General features: G+C 37.5%; 1 protein-coding gene across 1 annotated transcript in view; it reads left to right on the top strand.

Moving 5' to 3' along the window:
* The window catches only part of Spt6 (transcription elongation factor Spt6), a 651,062-nt gene extending 630,743 nt beyond the window's left edge, over window positions 1–20,319 (top strand). The window contains exon 41 of the mRNA XM_090401053.1: window positions 19,496–20,319. Coding sequence (XP_090257179.1) covers window positions 19,496–19,694 — 199 coding nt within the window. The 3' untranslated portion in view covers window positions 19,695–20,319. The remainder of the gene's footprint in view (window positions 1–19,495) is intronic.
* The last annotated feature ends 1,203 nt before the right edge of the window (window positions 20,320–21,522 follow it).

Here is a 21,522-nt window from a genome sequence, read left to right as displayed (position 1 = left end):
TTCAATTTAGTTAGTGAATCCTTGAGACTTGCACTATATTTGTTTAGGAGTATGACATCATCTACATAAATCAGAGAGCTAAGTTTCACATCTCCAATCCTAATATCAGGTCTGATACCACTTTCTTCCATCATATAATACATATAAATGATGAATAAGAGTGGAGGGAAACAAATTGTTTTCAATTTGCTTAATTTTTTTTTTTCCAATAATGTTTGTATAGTCAAGTCTACAATCTGCTTGTAAAAGTTGCTCAACTTTAATTCTTTTTAAAACTTTATATACTGTTTTTTTCAATCTGATATCCATTTTTATCCTGCTTAGTACTAAGTAATGGTCACGTTTAATTTCAAATCCTCAGTATGCTCTTGTATCCTGAACCAGCCTTATGATATCACTATCAACATTGACATAGTCAATGAGACTTTTCTTATTTCTTGTGTCTTCTCTCCATGTGAACTGTGCACATCTTTATGTTGAAACCTGGTGTTAATAATGACTAGTCTGTGTCATGATCCAAAGTCCAGTAAGTATTTACCATTATTATTAGCTTGGCCCTTTTCTCCGAATTTTCCCAAAATGTTCCTATATGTCTTCCAGGATTCATTTCCCACTACTGTTCAGATCTTCAGCAAGGCCCATTTTTTCCTTTTCTTTATGTCAGCTGCCTGTTCTAATGACTCAAAAAATTCATCCACTTCTTCCTTAGAAGAACCTTCTGTGGGGGACCATAGTCACAAATGAGTTTCATTGTCCATGTCCCCATTTCGAAGTTTGCCCATATAATTCCTTTTTTCCTAGGACGTCTGCTTTTTGCAGATGACCCAGTTCTGCTTAGCTCTTCCACAGATGACCTCCAGCAGACCCCGGATAGGTTTGTAGCTGTTTGTGCAGATGCCGGAATGAAGATCAGTGTGGCCAAAATTGAAACATTTGTGGTCTCAAGACAACCATCCCAGTGCACTCTAAATGTAAGTGGAGTCCCAATGAGGCAGGTGGAGAAGTTTAAATACCTTGGGTCCATATTCACGAATGATGGAAAATGGGACGTAGAGCTAGATACTCGAATTGGCTTAGCAAGCTCAATATTGCGGGAGCTTGGCCGTTCGGTAGTATTGAAGCGGGAGTTAAGCCAGAAGGCAAAGCTGGCTGTCTTCAATACAGTTTATGTCCCCATCCTCACCTATGGTCACGAGAGTTGGGTAATGACCCGAAAGAATGCAGACACGAATCCAAGCGGCTGAAATGAGGTTCCTTCGAGGGGTTGCGGGGCTGACAAAACTCAAACAGAGTCAGAAGCTCTGCAATTCAGGAAACCCTCAATACTCAACCGCTGCTTCTCCGTGTTGAGAGATCACAGTTATGTTGGTACGGGCACCCGGTCAGAATGCCTCGAGAGGCTCCCTCATTGCCAAGCCAGAGGGTGGAAGGCCAAGGACTCGCCGGATAGATTATATCCGAATGGGTGGACACGTTTGGGAATCCCACCAGAACACCTGAGCTTGGTGACAGAGGATCATGACCATTGGAAGTTCCTCTTGCAGCTGTTGCCCTCACAACCCAATTAGGAAGAGTGGGCCTTGAAGATGTATGTATCTACATTGTCAATTCCTTAAATGAGTTAGTAATGCATAACCAATGCATAAGCTTGTCTACGAGAATATGGTTAATATAATGACTGCACTCATTAACAAAATGAAGACAGTTGGTTAAAATATGACTGATGGTTAGCCCAGCGCAACAGAACTCACACACATCACCCTTCAATAGGAAGCAGTGTGTAAAATGACTATGACTTATGCACAGCTGAACAAGAAAAACTTCCTCATTGCATTCCTTGCACTCATCAACAAAATGAAGACAGTTGGTTAAAATATGACTGATGGTTATATCAATACAAAACACATGCATGTCATCACCCTTCAATAGGAAGCAGTGTGTAAAATGACTATGACTTATGCACAGCTGAACAAGAAAAACTTCCTCTTTGCATTCCTTGTGTAGAGTGCCACAATTTAATTTCAGGCATGCTTTGATAGAGTATTATTAGTCTCTCTGTTCAATGATGACTGTCACTGGGATAAAAGCTTGTGCTTGATGATCTACTAGTAATCAGTGTATGGAACAGGCAGATGGTGGAAGCTCAAGAAATGAGCTGACCTAGCTCAGTATTTGCAGCCTCATTTCCTTTATCCCAGTGTGGCTTGGAATCCAACAGAAGCATACATACAAGTGTAGCTCCATAAATGAGAAAGGGCATGTTGGATTTGAGAGAGAGCAGTGGATTTCTGTAGTTGTAGTCTCATCCCTTATAAGGAACTCTGTATATAGTATACTATTGATAGTGGTACAATCTTATGTAGTTTAATCAAGTTCTGTAGCATAGAACTTGCATTAAACAACTTTACTCAGCAGTAAAGTTGTTACATTCTAGTGGGATCCAAAAGGATATCGTGAGAAGACAACAGAAGATTCCACTAGGCCTCTGATTTTGAACAAGCACAAAATTAGAGTATTTTATTCTATAAGCTTGAAAGAGCTGCTGGTAGACAACAGAAAGTTGGAAAATTTGTATGGTCTGCAGAAAGAAAAGCTACACGGTGGAAATGTATTTAGTAGTGTATGTGCTGTGTTGTCTATTCCAATGAGCATCTGTCTGCAAAAAAAAAAAAAAAAGGACTGTATGGCAATCTGACAGGTGTTGCATAGATTCTCCCACAGTGAGCAAAAATAATTGGCCACAAGAGATGTCCTGGCAGGGAATTTATTTTTAGCATATAATAGACAGCTGTTGCCATCAAAGTGACAAAGGTGTTTCATTTGGCCCAATGAACAGACTGGGAAGTTCGAAATGCTTCAGTTGCTATTCTTAGCTTAATGGTGAATAGAGTCTAGCTTCACATGGTACTCTTTGTGTGGCAAGAGCATACATCTGGGAGTCAATGAAGTTTGGATCTAATCAGTGCTCTGCACAAATGAACCAAAGAACACCTGTCAACACTCCAAGAGGTGGAAAACAGGGTGTGAAGGATGTTCATCGCTTTGCTCACTTATCTCGCAACTGATGTCTATGAGGGAGGAAAGCGAGTTGTCAAATATGAGTTCAGAGAACTTGGCTTCTAGTGCAACTGGGATTAAAGTTTGTCTTAGTATAAGTTCAGGGTCAGGATGATCACATTTGCAGCAAAAGCATACATATTTTCTGCTATGAAAATCTAAGCCCATTTGCAAGTGATCATTTTTGAAATATGTTTAATGGTTTGATGCAGCTATCTTACTATGATCCTCATATTACATGAATGACAGAAGATGGTGAAGCCACCCATAGAGGGCATCACTTATAGATGGAAGAAGTTGTTCGGTTACTGAGGTAACTTTGCAAGTGATCTTTGATTGCAAAAACAATGACACTAGAAACTAAACCTTGTGGGACCCCCCCCCTGGGTAAATGGTTGTGTGAGAGTTGTTCCTACTCCGACTTGGAAGATTCAGATGAATAAAAAATTTTTGATAAAAGGAGGAAAATTTCCTTCTCAGACCAAAATCATAGCAGTCGCGAGATATTTAAGCAAAGCAGCTTTCATTTCTTCTTTTGTGAATAGCCTATTGTATTCTTCAGTATCATGCTAAGAAAACTGATTTTTATTTTCTCTCCCTATATTGTCTTTATGGGTAAGGAACTCAGTGGAGTTAAGTAGATACTGCTTCCCGAGTGTGCTGACAATTGCTGTCGGGTTGGCAACTGTGTATCCATTATGTTCAAGAATAAAGTCTGGTGGATGGTATATCTGCCTTTAATATTTTTAACTTTTTAAATTTAGAAAAGATTTTAAAATATTTTTCTAAATCTAATTTTTGCAATACACTCTTGTCATAGAAGATATATATTGGATCCGAGATTCCTTCTTGCTTTGACAACAGATGTGTCTTGTTCAGGCTTGAGCATGCTTGAAAGCAATGAGGTTTGTTGTTGTGGGTTATCAGTGAAAGATACTCAATGAGTATCTTTCACTGATTGCACAATGGCCAGGAAAGTTCTGAGCTTCCCTGGCCACCGTGCAATCATCACTCAAATGTGGCTTAGGGAAATGTGGAAACCAACTAGATGTTTTAGGAATCACAGTTGTTGCAGCTTACATAATACACTCTCTATCAAGTGGTTCACTGCATCACTGATAAATGAGCTGTCACAGAATCGAATTCTGTTAAAGTAAAGATGGTGGGCTAGTCAGCTTGCTCCATTGTGATATCCATGATGCAGTACATGGTTGGATATGTAAAACGGTATCACAGGAAATGTTCACTCCCATACACGTAGGAACAACTCTCACACAACCATTTACCCAAGGGGGGGGGGGTCCCACAAGGTTTAGTTTCTAGTGTCATTGTTTTTGCAATCAAAGATCACTTGCAAAGTTACTTCAGTAACCGAACAACTTCTTCCATCTATAAGTGATGCCCTCTATGGGTGGCTTCACCATCTTCTGTCATTCATGTAATATGAGGATCATAGTAAGATAGCTGCATCAAACCATTAAACATATTTCAAAAATGATCACTTGCAAATGGGCTTAGATTTTCATAGCAGAAAATTTGTGTGCTTTTGCTGCAAATGTGATCATCCTGACCCTGAACTTATACTAAGACAAACTTTAATCCCAGTTGCACTAGAAGCCAAGTTCTCTGAACTCATATTTGACAACTCGCTTTCCTCCCTCATAGACATCAGTTGCGAGATAAGTGAGCAAAGCGATGAACATCCTTCACACCCTGTTTTCCACCTCTTGGAGTGTTGACAGGTGTTCTTTGGTTCATTTGTGCAGAGCACTGATTAGATCCAAACTTCATTGACTCCCAGATGTATGCTCTTGCCACACAAAGAGTACCATGTGAAGCTAGACTCTATTCACCATTAAGCTAAGAATAGCAACTGAAGCATTTCGAACTTCCCAGTCTGTTCATTGGGCCAAATGAAACACCTTTGTCACTTTGATGGCAACAGCTGTCTATTATATGCTAAAAATAAATTCCCTGCCAGGACATCTCTTGTGGCCAATTATTTTTGCTCACTGTGGGAGAATCTATGCAACGCCTGTCAGATTGCCATACAGTCCTTTTTTTTTTTTTTTTTTTTTTGCAGACAGATGCTCATTGGAATAGACAACACAGCACATACACTACTAAATACATTTCCACCCTGTAGCTTTTCTTTCTGCAGACCATACAAATTTTCCAACTTTCTGTTGTCTACCAGCAGCTCTTTCAAGCTTATAGAATCAAATACTCTAATTTTGTGCTTGTTCAAAATCAGAGGATTAGTGGAATCTTCTGTTGTCTTCTCACGATATCCTTTTGGATCCCACTAGAATGTAACAACTTTACTGCTGAGTAAAGTTGTTTAATGCAAGTTCTATGCTACAGAACTTGATTAAACTACATAAGATTGTACCACTATCAATAGTATACTATATACAGAGTTCCTTATAAGGGATGAGACTACAACTACAGAAATCCACTGCTCTCTCTCAAATCCAACATGCCCTTTCTCATTTATGGAGCTACACTTGTATGTATGCTTCTGTTGGATTCCAAGCCACACTGGGATAAAGGAAATGAGGCTGCAAATACTGAGCTAGGTCAGCTCATTTCTTGAGCTTCCACCATCTGCCTGTTCCATACACTGATTACTAGTAGATCATCAAGCACAAGCTTTTATCCCAGTGACAGTCATCATTGAACAGAGAGACTAATAATACTCTATCAAAGCATGCCTGAAATTAAATTGTGGCACTCTACACAAGGAATGCAAAGAGGAAGTTTTTCTTGTTCAGCTATGCATAAGTCATAGTCATTTTACACACTGCTTCCTATTGAAGGGTGATGACATGCATGTGTTTTGTATTGATGTAACCATCAGTCATATTTTAACCAACTGTCTTCATTTTGTTGATGAGTGCAAGGAATGCAATGAGGAAGTTTTTCTTGTTCAGCTGTGCATAAGTCATAGTCATTTTACACACTGCTTCCTATTGAAGGTGATGTGTGTGAGTTCTGTTGCGCTGGGCTAACCATCAGTCATATTTTAACCAACTGTCTTCATTTTGTTAATGAGTGCAGTCATTATATTAACCATATTCTCGTAGACAAGCTTATGCATTGGTTATGCATTACTAACTCATTTAAGGAATTGACAATGTAGATACATACATCTTCAAGGCCCACTCTTCCTAATTGGGTTGTGAGGGCAACAGCTGCAAGAGGAACTTCCAATGGTCATGATCCTCTGTCACCAAGCTCAGGTGTTCTGGTGGGATTCCCAAACGTGTCCACCCATTCGGATATAATCTATCCGGCGAGTCCTTGGCCTTCCACCCTCTGGCTTGGCAATGAGGGAGCCTCTCGAGGCATTCTGACCAGGTGCCCGTACCAACATAACTGTGATCTCTCAACACGGAGAAGCAGCGGTTGAGTATTGAGGGTTTCCTGAATTGCAGAGCTTCTGACTCTGTTTGAGTTTTGTCAGCCCCGCAACCCCTCGAAGGAACCTCATTTCAGCCGCTTGGATTCGTGTCTGCATTCTTTCGGGTCATTACCCAACTCTCGTGACCATAGGTGAGGATGGGGACATAAACTGTATTGAAGACAGCCAGCTTTGCCTTCTGGCTTAACCCCCGCTTCAATACTACCGAACGGCCAAGCTCCCGCAATATTGAGCTTGCTAAGCCAATTCGAGTATCTAGCTCTACGTCCCATTTTCCATCATTCGTGAATATGGACCCAAGGTATTTAAACTTCTCCACCTGCCTCATTGGGACTCCACTTACATTTAGAGTGCACTGGGATGGTTGTCTTGAGACCACAAATGTTTCAATTTTGGCCACACTGATCTTCATTCCGGCATCTGCACAAACAGCTACAAACCTATCCGGGGTCTGCTGGAGGTCATCTGCAAAAAGCAGACGTCCAATGCTACATTTTCCAATTCTGACACACTCACTGCCTTGGCTGTGCCTATCAATCCAGTCCATAAATATTATGAAAAGGAGGGGTGACAGAACACACCCTTGGCAGAGGCCAACAGAGACTATAAAAGGTTCAGACTTTGCTGTTTACCCTGACACAAAACTCAGGGCATTCATACAGGGACTTGATGGCAGCTAATAGTTGACCATCCACTCCATACTCCTGTACTGCTTGCCAAAGCTTATCCCAAGGAACCCGGTCATATGCCTTCTCCAAGTCCACAAAACATGTGTAGACATTCTTGGCATATTCCCAAGATTTCTCAAAGACTTGCCTTAAAGTGAAGATTTGGTCAGTTGTGCTTCTACCAGGATGAAAGCCACATTGTTCTTCCTGGAACTTTGACTCAACTATGCTCCTGCACCGCCTTTCCAAGCATACACTTTCTCAGGCAGGCTGAGCGGAGAGATGCCACGATAGTTACTGCAATCCTTTTGGTCACCCTTCTTAAAGACTAGTATTATTATGCCTGTCTGCCATTGCTTTGGTGCTCTCCCAGATATCCAAGCAGCCTGACACACTCGAATCAGCCAGAGAACAACGTCTCGATTTAAGACTTTTAGCATTTTGGGCCGAATTTCATCATTACCAGCAGCCTTGCCCGATTTTAGCGATTTTATTGCTTAAATGGACCTCTTCTGCTGTGAGACTAGTCATTGCCCCGATCTGCACCTCTTGGATGTCCATCCACAACTGCTGGGCCACCCAAGTTAAGAAGGCTCTCAAAGTATTCCCTCCATCTGTGGAGGATATCCTTTTCGGTTGTTAAAAGTGCACCATCAGAGGCTTTAATTGCCCTTGCTGTGCACGATTTCCTCCCTCGAAGGCGGCAGATGGTCTGCCAGAATACTTTGTTTGCATTTGCATAGGATGAGTCTAATCTTTCTCCAAAGGATTCCCAAGCCTTCTGCTTTGCTGTCTTTACTGCCTTAGCAGCAGATTTTCGTGCCTCAGTATACCGCAAACGCATCTCAGGTGACCTGACTCTAAGCCATGTTAGGTAGGACTCCTTTTTTGCCCGGACAGTTTTTCGGACTTCTTGGTTCCACCAAGGTGTCCTTTTCTCACTGCTCATTGCCACACCATGAGAGTGCAGAGGCAGTGACAGCTGTTCTGAACAGCTTCCATTCCTCCTCAACATCTGCAGTATGCTTGGGAATCTCTTTGAACCTGGAGGAAATGTCATCTGCAAAATTCTTCCTCAGCCTCATTTTCCAATGTCTCCCATTTCACGCGGTATAGCTGCTCAGGCCTACCAGCGTTGATGGTAGCATCTGGTTTCTGAAGCCATAGAGTGCACACAAGGTGGTGGTCAGTTGACAGTTCTGCTCCTCTTCTCACACGAACATCCAACACTGAGGAAAATAAGTCTGCTGAGACTATAAAGAAGTCAATCAGAGACCTTTGTTCTAGTGTATCCCTGTACCAGATATATTTATGGACTTCTCGGTGCTGGAAGAAGGTATTCATTATGGACCAGCTGTTAATACAGCAGAAGTCCAATAATTTCAACCCATTCGCGTTAAGGTCAGGGGCACCGTTCCTCCCTACCACACCCCTCCATGTCTGGTCATCTGTTCCAACATGTGCATTGAAGTTACCCATTAGCAGGACTGATTCCATGTCTGCCACCCTGTCAAAAACAGCATCCACTTCCTCTAGGAAGACAGAGTATTCTGACTCCAGATTAGGTGCATAGACTTGCACCACAGCCAAATCATAGTTTTTCATCTGAAGCCTTAACACACATACCTGTTCCCCCAATGGGATCCACTCAGCAACACAGTCTGGCAGCTGGGGGCTTGTGAGTATCCCCACACTCGCCTGAGCAGACATTGTCAGGCTCACACCAGTGGTAGAGCTTCCACCCCTTATCCAGGTCGACAGTTCCAGAGCCTCTCCTCTTGGTTGAAGAAAGCCCGACTAAGTCTAGCCAGTAGCACTTGGCTTCCTCAACCAGTTCCAACTCCTTCCCTGTCAGAGAGAGAAGATGTTCCAGTTGCCTAAAGCCATAGTCTGGTGCCGTTGTCGTTGCCATTTCCGTCCTTTTGCAGAACCATTTCTTTGCACTGTCCCTAAACACCTCCCCAAACGGGTATCAGGCCCATTGATGAAGTTTCCTCTAGCAGAGTGCTGAGGAGAGTTTTTCGAATGGGTCCCTCTGCCTAAAACCCAAACGTGTCCCTTGGTAACCCGCACGACGGACGATGCGGTATGAACATTTTTTTTGATGGCCTGATCGTGTTACAGTGTTTGATAATGTCCTGTTAGCACAAGACGAAATGACATAGAAAGATAGGAAAGATTCCCCTCGAATACTCTAATAGCATTTGGGGGAAGGAGCAAGAAGAGAAGAAAGAAAGAAGCAAGGGAGGAAGAGGAGGGACCAGTCTACAGATAATATAACAGATGTATATTACATGAAGTAAGGCATGGTCCAGCATCAGGTACCTCGGGTTTGCCACACCCATACTCACTAAAGTGAGCCCCTGAGGTTGACAATGTAGATAAGAATATAAATTAAATTACACTTCAATAAATATTTCCAATATTTTGGCAACATCACGTTGCCATCTTCAAAAGGAACTTGCAAAAAAGACACGTGCACGTAAGCACTACAACTGAGAATGAAGTGATGAAGCTATTGTTATCCTAAAAGTCTTGATGGTGTCCCCTTAGCAGGCTATGTAGGTGTTCTTGGCTGTTGGGCTGAAGGTCTGCTGATGTAAGCCTCCCAAATTTGGGAGGTTTACATCACCAACATTAAACCCATGCTGTTCATCAGCAATGAACAGCATGGGTTTACTAAAGGTAAGTGATGTTTGAACAACTTGCTCACATTCTGTAATAATGGTACAGTTGAGTTAGACAAGGGGAATGGATATACTGTCATACTTTTGGACTTTGCTAAGGCATTTGACAGAATACATCATGGAGGACTGTTCTATAAATTGAAGGATATAGGATTGGATTATAAAATATTGGTGTGAATAAGAAGGCTGACTGACATATCAGAAAAGTGGTATATGAAGGATCTGGGTCTGCAAGATTTTAGGTAACCAGTGGTGTATCACAAGGATCAGTTCTTGATCCATTGTTGCTCACTCTATACATTAATGACATTAGGAAGTATTTGACATGTGACACAGTGTTGTTTGCTGATGATGCAAAAATAGGCAGGGTAATCAAGAATGGAGCTGGAATTGTGGGCATTTAAAAATGACTCTCAGTTCAATGTTAGTAAATGTAAAGTCATGCAGATTGAATATCCAGTGCCATATTATATTGGTGGGATTATACTAGAAGGAAATTGATCAGGCCAAGGATCTTGAAGTTTTAGTAGACAGGAAGTTGAAGTTCAAAAGCCATATAGCAAAGATTGCAAATTCAACTCAGAAGATAATTGCAATGCTGAAATGAACCTTGGCACTGAAAAAGAAGCTATTTTGTCTCTTTATGAGGCCTTAATAAGACTTCACTTGGACTTATACAGTCCAAGTGAAGTATTGTAATAAGAATCAGCATGGAAACCAGTATGGTCTCCTGGTTTCCATGCTGATTCTTATTATAATGGAGAAAGTGTTAAAAATGATATCAAGATTGTGGAGTACTGATTATGAAGACATTGAGAATTTGTAGCCTGCAGACACTAGCAAAGAGGAGAAAGAGGGGTGATGTGATTCATATTTACAAACTTCTGAAAGGGTTATACAGGATACCAATACATGGAATTTTTCATTTTATAGAGGATGGGGAAAGCAAATGAAAAGGCATCCTTGGAAGTTGAGAATGAAGGTTGTCAAGAAGAGGGTGGAAGCTAGATTTTTCTCTCATATAGTGGTGAATGATTAGAATCGATTGCAAGTGGATGTTGTGTGCAAGTAGTATGAATGAATTCAAGAATATGTATGACAGCTGGTGCAGATAGTATGTACCCTCCCATGATGAGTCCCTGACTCTCTGGAAGTCTCACTTAATAATAATAAGAAAAAAAAGAAGAAACATACTGGCAAAGATTAAATTAGTGTCATCTAAAATTATTACTATTAATAATTTTAATAGGGGTGCTTAAGGATCAAAGCTGTATAATTGAGAGGAGACCTCCACATAGTCTTTAAAGGGAATGCAGAGAACCGATCAGGGCTTCTGACCTAATGTCCAATCCTCACCTTCTCGTGGTACACCCTGTTAGGTATCTACCTGAATACTGATTGAATGAGGATGGACTGGCAATTTCGGATTTATCTGACTTCTTAGTCGCTTTGGCTTAAACTGCAATATAAAATGATGGTACAACATGACAGAATTTCATGCCGGATGGATCATCACTCAGTTAAACAAGGCCCCATTGTTTTTGCAGTCAGCTACTGCAACAAATCCTGAAACACACCCCAACTCAACATCTTCAGGGTTCATGATTGGTTCTCTCAACATAAGAAGCCTGAACGGCAAAGAAATGGAGCTAGCTGAGAAATTGTATAAGTACCAAATTGACATGATAAAGGTGACTGAAAGACAAAAACTGGTTAAGATCTTTCTGAGCAATAAATACAAAATGGTATATTCCAGGAAAAGAAGGAGTACCTATAGTATTCAACACTAAATACAAGACTAATCTTCTTGAATGGCGGGCAATATTAAGTAGATTGATGTGGGGAAATATTCGAATGGGGAACTGGACAATGAGATTCATTTGTGCCTATGGTCCCACAGAAGGTTCTACGAAGGTAGAAGTGGAGGAATTTTTTGAGACTTTAGAGGAAGCAGCTAACACAATGAAAAAGGAAAAAGTTGGTCCTTGTTAAGGTCCTGTATACTCCTTGAGGGTACATGTCAGGAATTTGATTATGATGAGAATTGAGGGAGAAAGAGGGCACAGATGATTTTTGTCAGTTTACTACTGGAAACTGAACTTGAATCTTTTACAAAATAGAGGAAAGTGTTGGGATTGCTACAAAAGGTTTACTTCAATGTTTATCAAGATATATTTTATTTCATTCCTTGTGAATATATTGTCTAGAACAGTGCTTCCCAAACTTATGGATATAAAGGCCCTCAGTCTCCCCCCCCCCCCTTGGAAAAATGTAAATATTTCATGCCCACCCATCGAAAAAAAAATTGTAATACATACATACTATTATAATATTTATTATATTTATATTCAATTACAAAACATACACAGCGAATATTGCAAAAATCAAATGCAAATATTACATTATTAGCATCTTACATACACATTTGACATGCAACACTTAGTCTTAAAACATTTTTAATTTGTTTTCATTATTACACCCCCCTCAACAAAACTAAAGGCTGGGGGGCAGGGGGGATCACAGCCCACAGATTGGGAAGCGCTGGTCTAGAAAGCCATGATAGATACAATTTCCAAATACAGGTAATCTTGTATGACACGGATATTAGGTTCCATAGAAATGCTGCATTATATAAATTGCATTATGTGAAACTCAGATCACATAGAAAAAAGTAGTTATGTTCAGTTTTTTTTTTTTTTTTTTAATTATATAAACAACGACATCCAACAAAAATATATTTTTATTTAATTCGGGTAATTCATGTAAGTTAAGTAAACATATAAACTATGAAACAAATACATAGTATGAAATTATAAAAATGACAAATCATACATAAACTTCATTGCTCATAATGCATAAATGTTTCAAGCAAAATAAAATAAAGTGCATATTTTAATCATCATCACTGTCTTCAAATTAACATTTCGTAGATGTTTTTTATTTATGAGTGAAAGGCCATATTTTTTTCCAGCAAGTATTCAGTGTAGAGAGTTGTAATTCCTTAATGGACAGAGAAATAATTTTCACACAATTCAACATTGAAATCTCTTTCCACGCTTGAGGCAGTGTCATGTTTGGATAAGATTCAATTTTTTCAAAATTAATTGGAATGTTCGACAAATGTAATATGACTTAAATGTTGATATTATTCCTTGGTTGAGCGGTTGAATAAATGAAGTAGTATTAGGCAGAAGAAAGTTATTTTAATATTCGGATTAAATTTGTTGGGTGGCCTGGTATGTTATCTAAAATTAGTAGAATTTTGAAGTCGATAATTTTTTTCTTTGTGTAACTTTCTATCGGGTACAAAACACTTGAAAAACCAATTTTCAACCATTCTAGCTGTAACCCATGTTTTTTGCCTGCCAATAAACAGGTAGGGGTGGACTTGTCGAGCCCTTTCACAGCACAAGGATTTGAGGATCGGTTACTAAACATTGTTTTTGCCATGTAATCTCTTTCCACGAGCTGATCTTTCATTTTTCAAAATATAGGTGCGTTTTGGCATTTTTTTTCCAATATAACCTAGAGTCATCCGCATTGAGCACCTGGTCTGCACTATAACCACCTTCTTCAATGATTTTTAAAAGTTCTCTTGGGTATTTTTGGGCAGCTTCTACATCTGCTGATGCTGAATCTCCCTGGATTTTAAGATTATGCAAAGAAAAAGGCTTTTTAAAGTTTTCGAACCAACCCTTACTGTCACAAAATTCCATGCTGAGAGCCATCTTCTGAAGAATCTTGATCAAGTTCTTTTAAATGTTTATAAACTTGGAGAGCTTTTTGTTTAATGAGATTTCCATCCAAAGGAATTTTCTTTTGAGTGCAATCTTTTATCCAAATCATTAGAGATTTCTCCATTTTTTTCCATTAGAATGTCGCATCACTTATTTGCACTTACCATTGACTCAGCAGTAACACTTTCTCAGATATTATGTTCATTTTGTTTGATTGTTGAATTGTTGATTCATTTAAATTCAAAGGCCTTGCAACAACTGTTTTTTTTTTCATTTTTCAACCAATCCAAGATTTTAATTTTTTTTTTTTTTTGAGAGCGATGAATTTTCTTTTCAATGTTTTTTTTTCCCCTTTCATTGCAGTTTTAGTGGCCATTACTATAAAAATTATTTTTTTACATAAAAAAGCATTACATATTAATTATGTATGTAACTCACCAGAAAATAAAGTGCTCAGCTTGAGATTAAGACACTTATGATTTTTAATTCACTTTCCTGGCAAAAAACGAAGACAATTTTCAACAGTAAACACTTTATACGGTAACCAATTGACACGAAGAAAATATGTACATGCATGCTAAAGGGTATTTCTCCTAATATAAATTTGCTAATGAGCAATACGGGCAGACACAATAATGAAGATAAAATTTGATTTTAAGTCACACAGTGAAAATATATGAAAAGATAAAGGGTTACTACAATTTGTAGACCGTGTTATATCAAAACTGCGTTGTATAAGTACCGCATTATATGAGGGTTACCGGTATTTTGTGATTTTCTGTTCAGTTGCTTTGGTATTCAGATGGTTGTGAATTATAGAATGCACTCGTCTGTATCCAGTTATCAGTCTGGCTGCAACACCTGATTTTTCCCTTGTCTGATGTTATGAACATTACTTCTACCTTTGGCAACATCAGTGACATTTTAATAACATTTCACAATACATAATATCTATTATAGCGTGATGGCTCCATTCTCTAAATGTTGGTATTAATGTCATCCTTGCCAAACAGGTTTTGATTCTAAAATTTATTGACTAGATTCAGTTTTGAGTGCTTCTATAATTCAGAAGAGGATCTCCAACCTTTGGTCATAAAGATTGGATTTGAGTCCTGTCTGTGGGGCCTCAGGGAGCTTTATTTGAAACTCAAGATACAGAAGCCATTCTCTTATACATGTGACAGGGGTTTTCCTCCTGAAAACTTCAGCTTTTTATCTTACATAAAAGGCATAGTTGAGCCTAGTGTGATATGATATTTTTGCTGTACTGTTTTGCTTACACATTAAGAGAAAGGAGAGGTTCTTTTTTTTGTTTAAAACTGGGTACAGTAACTCATGTTATATCTAGCTTGCACATTCCCCAACTCCTCCAAATTGGTCATGTCTACAAAATAATTACTTGATTGTTGATGGAAAACTAGCAGTTTTTAGTACGTGAACTAAGAAAACTAATAAAATAGTCACCAGTCACTGTGGTGACCAAAGGAATAGCTGATCAGAGTGAAAGGTATGCTATAGAGAATTTCTTTTTAGAATGCCATTCTCTAAACCAAAGCCCAACACAAATGCTGTTAGGCTTTGGGTGAGAATTTTCAGCAGTTTATTATACTGAGTAGGTCTGTTCTGATGACAATTTGCTATATCATGTAAGTACTGTATCTAACCATTTAAAAGAGTGTTACTTTTGTAGGATAAGTATTCTTATCTATATTGTAATGCAACAGCCAAAAATGTTTAGCTGTGATAATTAGTAATTTAAAACACCAACAGTATCGTGACCTAGTGATTCTTGTTAAACTTTTTTGTCACATAGCTGTCATCATACTGAGCTGAAATTTTTAGTACACAAAACACAAGTTGTTCATATTATTGATATGACTAGTCACGATGGTGTGCATCAGAGCTTTGAAAGTCTTTAATGTTTGTAGCTGGCATATATCTTATAGTTGGTAACATCACCATTGTGAGCAGCTCATTTATGCATGGTAAAGGAGAACAGAAAGCTGTTACAAAATTGTCTTGCCTTCTTAATTTTCCATCATACATAGAAGAATGAAGGTAATTTTAAGAGATAAGACAACATGAGGTGTACTACAGTAGCACAAGAAAATACTTGGGTGATATATATATATATATATATATATCACCCAATTACAACTGTTAAAAGAATAAATATAAATACATGTGTAACTTCTGGTTACACATGTATTTATATGTAGACAGTATGATTATTATTCATTTGTGTTAAAACATTTCATTTGCATAAATTATTTCTAATAGATAATTGTTTATCTATCTGCTGATTTATATTGCACATTTGAAGTATAAATAAATGTTATTTAATTTCATAACACAATTCTTCAGTCTTTTTTTGAATATACAGTCATACTCTGAAGTTACGCGGTAGGTGAGACCAACAAAAAGCACGTAAGTCGAATTCGCGTAACTCGGGGTATAATTTTGCATGTAATTTATATATACAAACATACAAAATATTAGTTAATTGGGACCAAAGGTTTACAAAAACACTTTTTTTTTTTTTTTAAGAAATATAAACATAATTGTAGTTTTTCATACATAAAAAAAAGAAAGTTATTTCTATGTCGATGGTTTCATAAAATCTAATAGATTCGTCTGACGGCATGAGGTCTTTTTCTTGTCACGCAAAATTTCTTCATAGCATGCCAATGATTTTTTTATTCCTTGCCTTGTGGCTACAATTCGTTCCTCGTTAGAATCTGTGTCCTCCAAAATCTGTAAACCTTTCTTAATTAAGCTGAGACCTTTGTTAATTTTGCAATTGTCATGTGCTTTTCTGGTTGAACTGGATCTGAGGTTTCAGTCTCATCAGTAGCGCTTTGCTCATGCATTTCTATGAGTTCGTTGATTGTAAGCTCCTTGTTATGTGAGTCTAACAGCTCACTGACGTCTTCACTGTCGACTTCTAAATCTAATTGCCTGGCAAGGTTGACAACTTCTTCTATTGCCTCAGCAACTTGATCAGTTTCTTGCAACATTTCCGTTTCGCATTTAAAAAAGGATAGACAAAGTTTTTTTCAGACACCATTCAAGGTTTTTTGGGATTCACCCCAAGAATCTCCAATAATCCTTACAGCATCTAAAACATTAAACTGTTTCCAAAATTCTTTAACAGACAGGTGCTCATTTTGCCTCATAGCTTCATTCAGACTTGCAAACGAACGCTGTGTGTAGTACGCTTTGAATGTTTTGATAACTCCTTAGTCCATTGGTTGAAGCAAGCTGGTTGTATTTGGAGGCAAGAAACTTTTACACATGGATCAAAATCAATTAAAGTTGCAGGAGGGTGACCAGGTGCATTATCAATAATGAACATAACTTTAAATGAATTTTTTTAAACTGGCAATAACGTTCAACTTCAGGTATGAAGTGGTGACCAAACCAGTCTTCAAAAATAGAAGCTGTCACCCAAACTTTAGAATTTGACTTCCAAATCACTGGCAAGCCAGCTTTAGATTTATTTTTCAGAGCGATAAATTAAGAGAGGTTTTAACTTGCAATCACCAGCTGCATTTCCACCAAGCATTACTGTCAACCAGTCTTTGGAAGCCAGGAAACGTTTTTTCTTCACGTGCGATGAAAGTTCTCTTAGGCATCTTTTTCGAGAACAAGCCGGTCTCGTCTGCATTAAATATGGTTTGACTGCTATAGCTACCTTCCTCGATGATAGCCTTAAGTGTCTCAGGAAAAGCAGACGAAGCCTCTTTATCAGCGCTTGTCGTATCTCCGTGATGCTGTGCCAGTTACAACAATTTTAAAATCAATTGAACCAACCATTACTGGCCACAGAATTTTCTTCTTTGGCCGCTTCCCAAGCTTCTACTTTTAGCCTCTCAAAAATCAGCTTGGCTTGGCTACATATTGTCGTTTGATCAACTGAACAATTTTTTACTCTCACTTGATTATCACACCATAATTTAAGCATTGTTTCCATCTCACCAATAATCCCATGACGTTTACGAATTATGCTTGAATTCAATGATTGGGCATTTGACAGCAGAGAGAATTCTTTCTTTATCTTTCATGATTGTTCTTACTGTGGATTCCTGTAGATCGAACTTCTTTGCTAGCTCACAAATTTTCATTCCGCCTTCAAAATCCTTAATAATGTTGTTTTGTTTCCAAAGTTAATTTTTTTTTACCTTTTCTTGCTAGCTGTAGAAGAATCAGACTTGATTCTTTTGGACGACATTATTATTTTTTTATGTGATAAAATTTTTATCGAGAACATAACATTAAACAGTCACAAGGTTTGTAGATTAAAATTCGTGTATGAATAGAGACCGTGTGAAACACGTCAGTGCTTGTTTGCAGCATGTGTGACAATGGCGAATGCGGCCGGCGCCAGAAAGATACAACTACTGGTGAAACGGGATGGGAATACGTACATACAAGAAACTGCGTAACTCCGATTCGCGTAAGTCGGGGTATGTCTGTATATGATCTGAAGATACATATTTAATGTTGCTAGGTAATTTCTTATAGCTATTGATAGATATAATGTTGAAAAGATTTGTGGAATATCTCTCTGGTTTTGCTTTTTGTACTATCAGAAAGATCAAGTGCAGATCATGATCCATGTTAGATAACAATATATGTTGGAATTTTTTTTAATGTTTTTGCTGACATAAAGTGAACAGCAGTATAGGTGTAAAGTTTTTGTCATGGTAAGATATCAAGGATGGTATATACCGTATTTTTCTATGTATAAGCCGATGTTTTTCCCTAAAATTTTTAGACCGAAAATTGGGGGTCGTCTTATACATGGGGGGGGGGTGAGAGATCCGCAGTTGCCATGGCAAAACTGTCGATACCTTGTCTCCGCAAACTGGCTTCCACCAATCACTAGCCTTTGTTAACTTTGTCGATTGACATCATTAACAGCTGATTCTGAATAAACCAATCAGAACTCTGAAAGCATTCATATGTCTGCAATTTGTTGGCAGGGTAAGTTAATGCATTAACAATATTTTGAGCACTAGCCTATAAAAATGTCCGAAAATAAAAAAACAATTGTCATATTCTTCAAAATTCAAGTTAAAAGTCATCAATTATGCAAAAGAACATGGAAATAAAGCTTCAGAGAGACAGTTTGGACCTCCTCCCACTAAGTTTATGATTAGACAGTGGAAATGTTTAAAATATTGATTTCTTAATTTTAGGTTCGAAAAAGTAGGGTTTCTCTTATAAATGGGGATGTGTTATACACAAAAAAATATGGTAATTCTCCAGTTCAATAAGATGCTGCATAGGAAGTGAGTATTGCTTTTTTGTACAACAGTGTTGTGACCTAGTGATGCTCACTGTTATCACTATTACAGGACGTATGAAACACAGATGTACTCAATGTAAAGACATTTCATATGTCTTTACTGAGTATACCTGTGTTTCCCATAATAATCTCCACTCCAGTAAGTGATGTCATACTGAAGAAAGAAATTTATCCACAAGTAGTATAGGCATCTAGAACTGACAGATCTTTTAACATAATAGCTTCTGTTGACAATATTTCTTAAGAGGTGATGTAGGAATTCCACTTCAAGCTGCTATTGATATATAAACATTATTCCACTAAACACATGCAGTTGACAGGTATAGCAGATTATGTAGATGAGATCTATTGCTCTATCCTAGACTTTATTAGATTAATATGAAGGAGATTACTTGGCTGTTACAGGCCATGATGATGGCTTGTGACACATCTTTTAGATCAATAGTAAAAAAAAAAAAAAAAAAAGGGGTGTTGTGCTGGTGAACTTGTAGTTTAATCATTATGGTTTTAAATTCAAATTTAATTTATAATTTTTAAAATGTGAAAATTATTGATAACATAATACATAAAGAATCCTGATATTTACTGTTGTGATGGATTAATGCTTTCAGAAATGCCAATCCATCAGCTGCAGATTGGAAGCGTATGGCTGAACAGTGGGCAAAGAAACGACAACAGGAAACATTAGTTGTATCTCGAACTCCAGGAGGAATGACTCCAAGAACTCCAATGTCTAGCATAAGGGCATCTCCTAGCCCAATGATTGAATCCACTCCTGCAGATGCAACTCCTTTAATTGATGAATTGTGATACTTTAGTAAAAAAAAAAAAAGGGGGGGGGTGAAACTTCACATTGTGTAAATAATACTAATGCTGATATTTGTACAGAATACTTGTTATATATTGATCTATTGTCTGTTTGTAATGGAAAAAGTTGTGTTATGTCCAGTTAAGTTGTAATGCAATGTTAACTTTAATCATTGCTTTTAAGGAGATGTTCTCTTAACTTATCACAAATGATGTTATACTGTAATTTAAAAATGAATTTTTTTTTTTTTTTTTTTTTTTTTTTTTTTTTTTTTTTTTTGCTTCTCTCTGACCAATAATTGTTTATAAATGCATTTGACTATCATCTGATCTAATTAAGTTTAAAAAATGTTAAAATTTGAAATGAGGCTGAATTAAATTGTATAAGTCACTTTTTTTTTCTTTGTTTGGAAACAACTTTATAAACATAAGTGTAACCTGTGACCAGTAAAACATATTTGTACAGATATTCATGAAGGTATCTTTTATTTACTATTCTTTATACAATTTTAGCTGTTAGTGTGAAAGAGACACTTTTGTAATTTATTATAGGAATTGATTTCTCTACTTTAATTTGCTCATAAAAATGTATAAATGAGTAGAGAAAAATAAAAGTTTTCAGAATGTTGATTTTGTTATGAGATATAAACCAGAAAACTTGAACAGATACAAAATACAGTTTTATTTATATAGCTGGTTTCATAATATGCTGTAAACCTCTTGCTAACCTCAGGTTGCATTCTTCAAAATTATTAATGAGGTTGACAAGACTCATTCTGTAGAAAATAAAGGACAGAGTTACTAGACAAAAATAGTATACATTCATTATTAATATGCTGACCTCGTTAACCAAATGGTTAGTATATTTTCTCTCCAGCCAACAGACTGCAGGTTTGAATTCTACCTTTGGCATTTGATTGCTTTTGGGTGGGAGATGGATTTCATCACTTTGTGTGAGACCACCATTTTGCTTATTGGAGGCCTGAAGTGCCTTGAAAAATTTGGTGTTTGATCTCCACAGTAGGCTTTCTGGATTATACAAAGTAAGTAAATAAATAAAAATACAAAATTCTATATAAAAGGTAATAAAAATAGATAAAATTCCTTAGATCACTCACATTACTATTCATTAAAAAAATTCACAAAGTTAAAACATAAAAGAAGTTAGCAGTAAGGTAATAATTTCAGTATGACAATGGTATAACTATTATAGTAAAAATTATTTATTCATTCACTAATTTTACACTCTTTATGGTATACTTCATCAGGAATAAAGTTACTTTTCAATTTGAAAGTATATAATAGTAATAGGACAAATTTTAATACACAAATTAATTTTAATGGAATCATTGTTAAGCTGAGTGGTTAGCGTATCTGCTCTCCAGCCAAAAGGCTGTGGGCATGGATGTTTGTGATTGTCTGCAGAAATACTAGTGGTGATGGTGGGCGGTATATGCCGTTGGTGTAGTTGCAGTTAGAATGGGCTGTAGAGTAGGTGCCCTCCCTCGGTGAGTCTTTGGAATCCCTGAAGTGCCATATAATAATAATAATAATAATAATTGTTAACCTGATAGTGCACATAGTGTTGTGACATCCCACATGTGCTTCATTGTCAGTATGTCCTATCTCTTGTAATGCTGTCATAACCTAGTTCTGCAAATTTTAGGTCCTTTATGTAGTTGGCTTAGAATAATGCCTGAATGTTTGTTACACATATCATTTCAGAAGTTCTTTAAGTGTGAATATACTTTTTAAGCAATATATGGCATTCTTGTTATTTCCCAGATTACTTGATGATTTCCTTTGTAGTGTCTTTTTTATTTTTTTTTCT

Source organism: Typopeltis vanoorti, chromosome 11 (assembly GCF_054136105.1).
Source record: "Typopeltis vanoorti isolate ZY-2024b chromosome 11, IOZ_Tvanoo_1.0, whole genome shotgun sequence".
Lineage (NCBI taxonomy): Eukaryota > Metazoa > Arthropoda > Arachnida > Uropygi > Thelyphonidae > Typopeltis > Typopeltis vanoorti.
The sequence above is the reverse complement of the archived record's forward strand: the minus strand, read 5'-3'. Positions and strand labels throughout refer to the sequence as shown.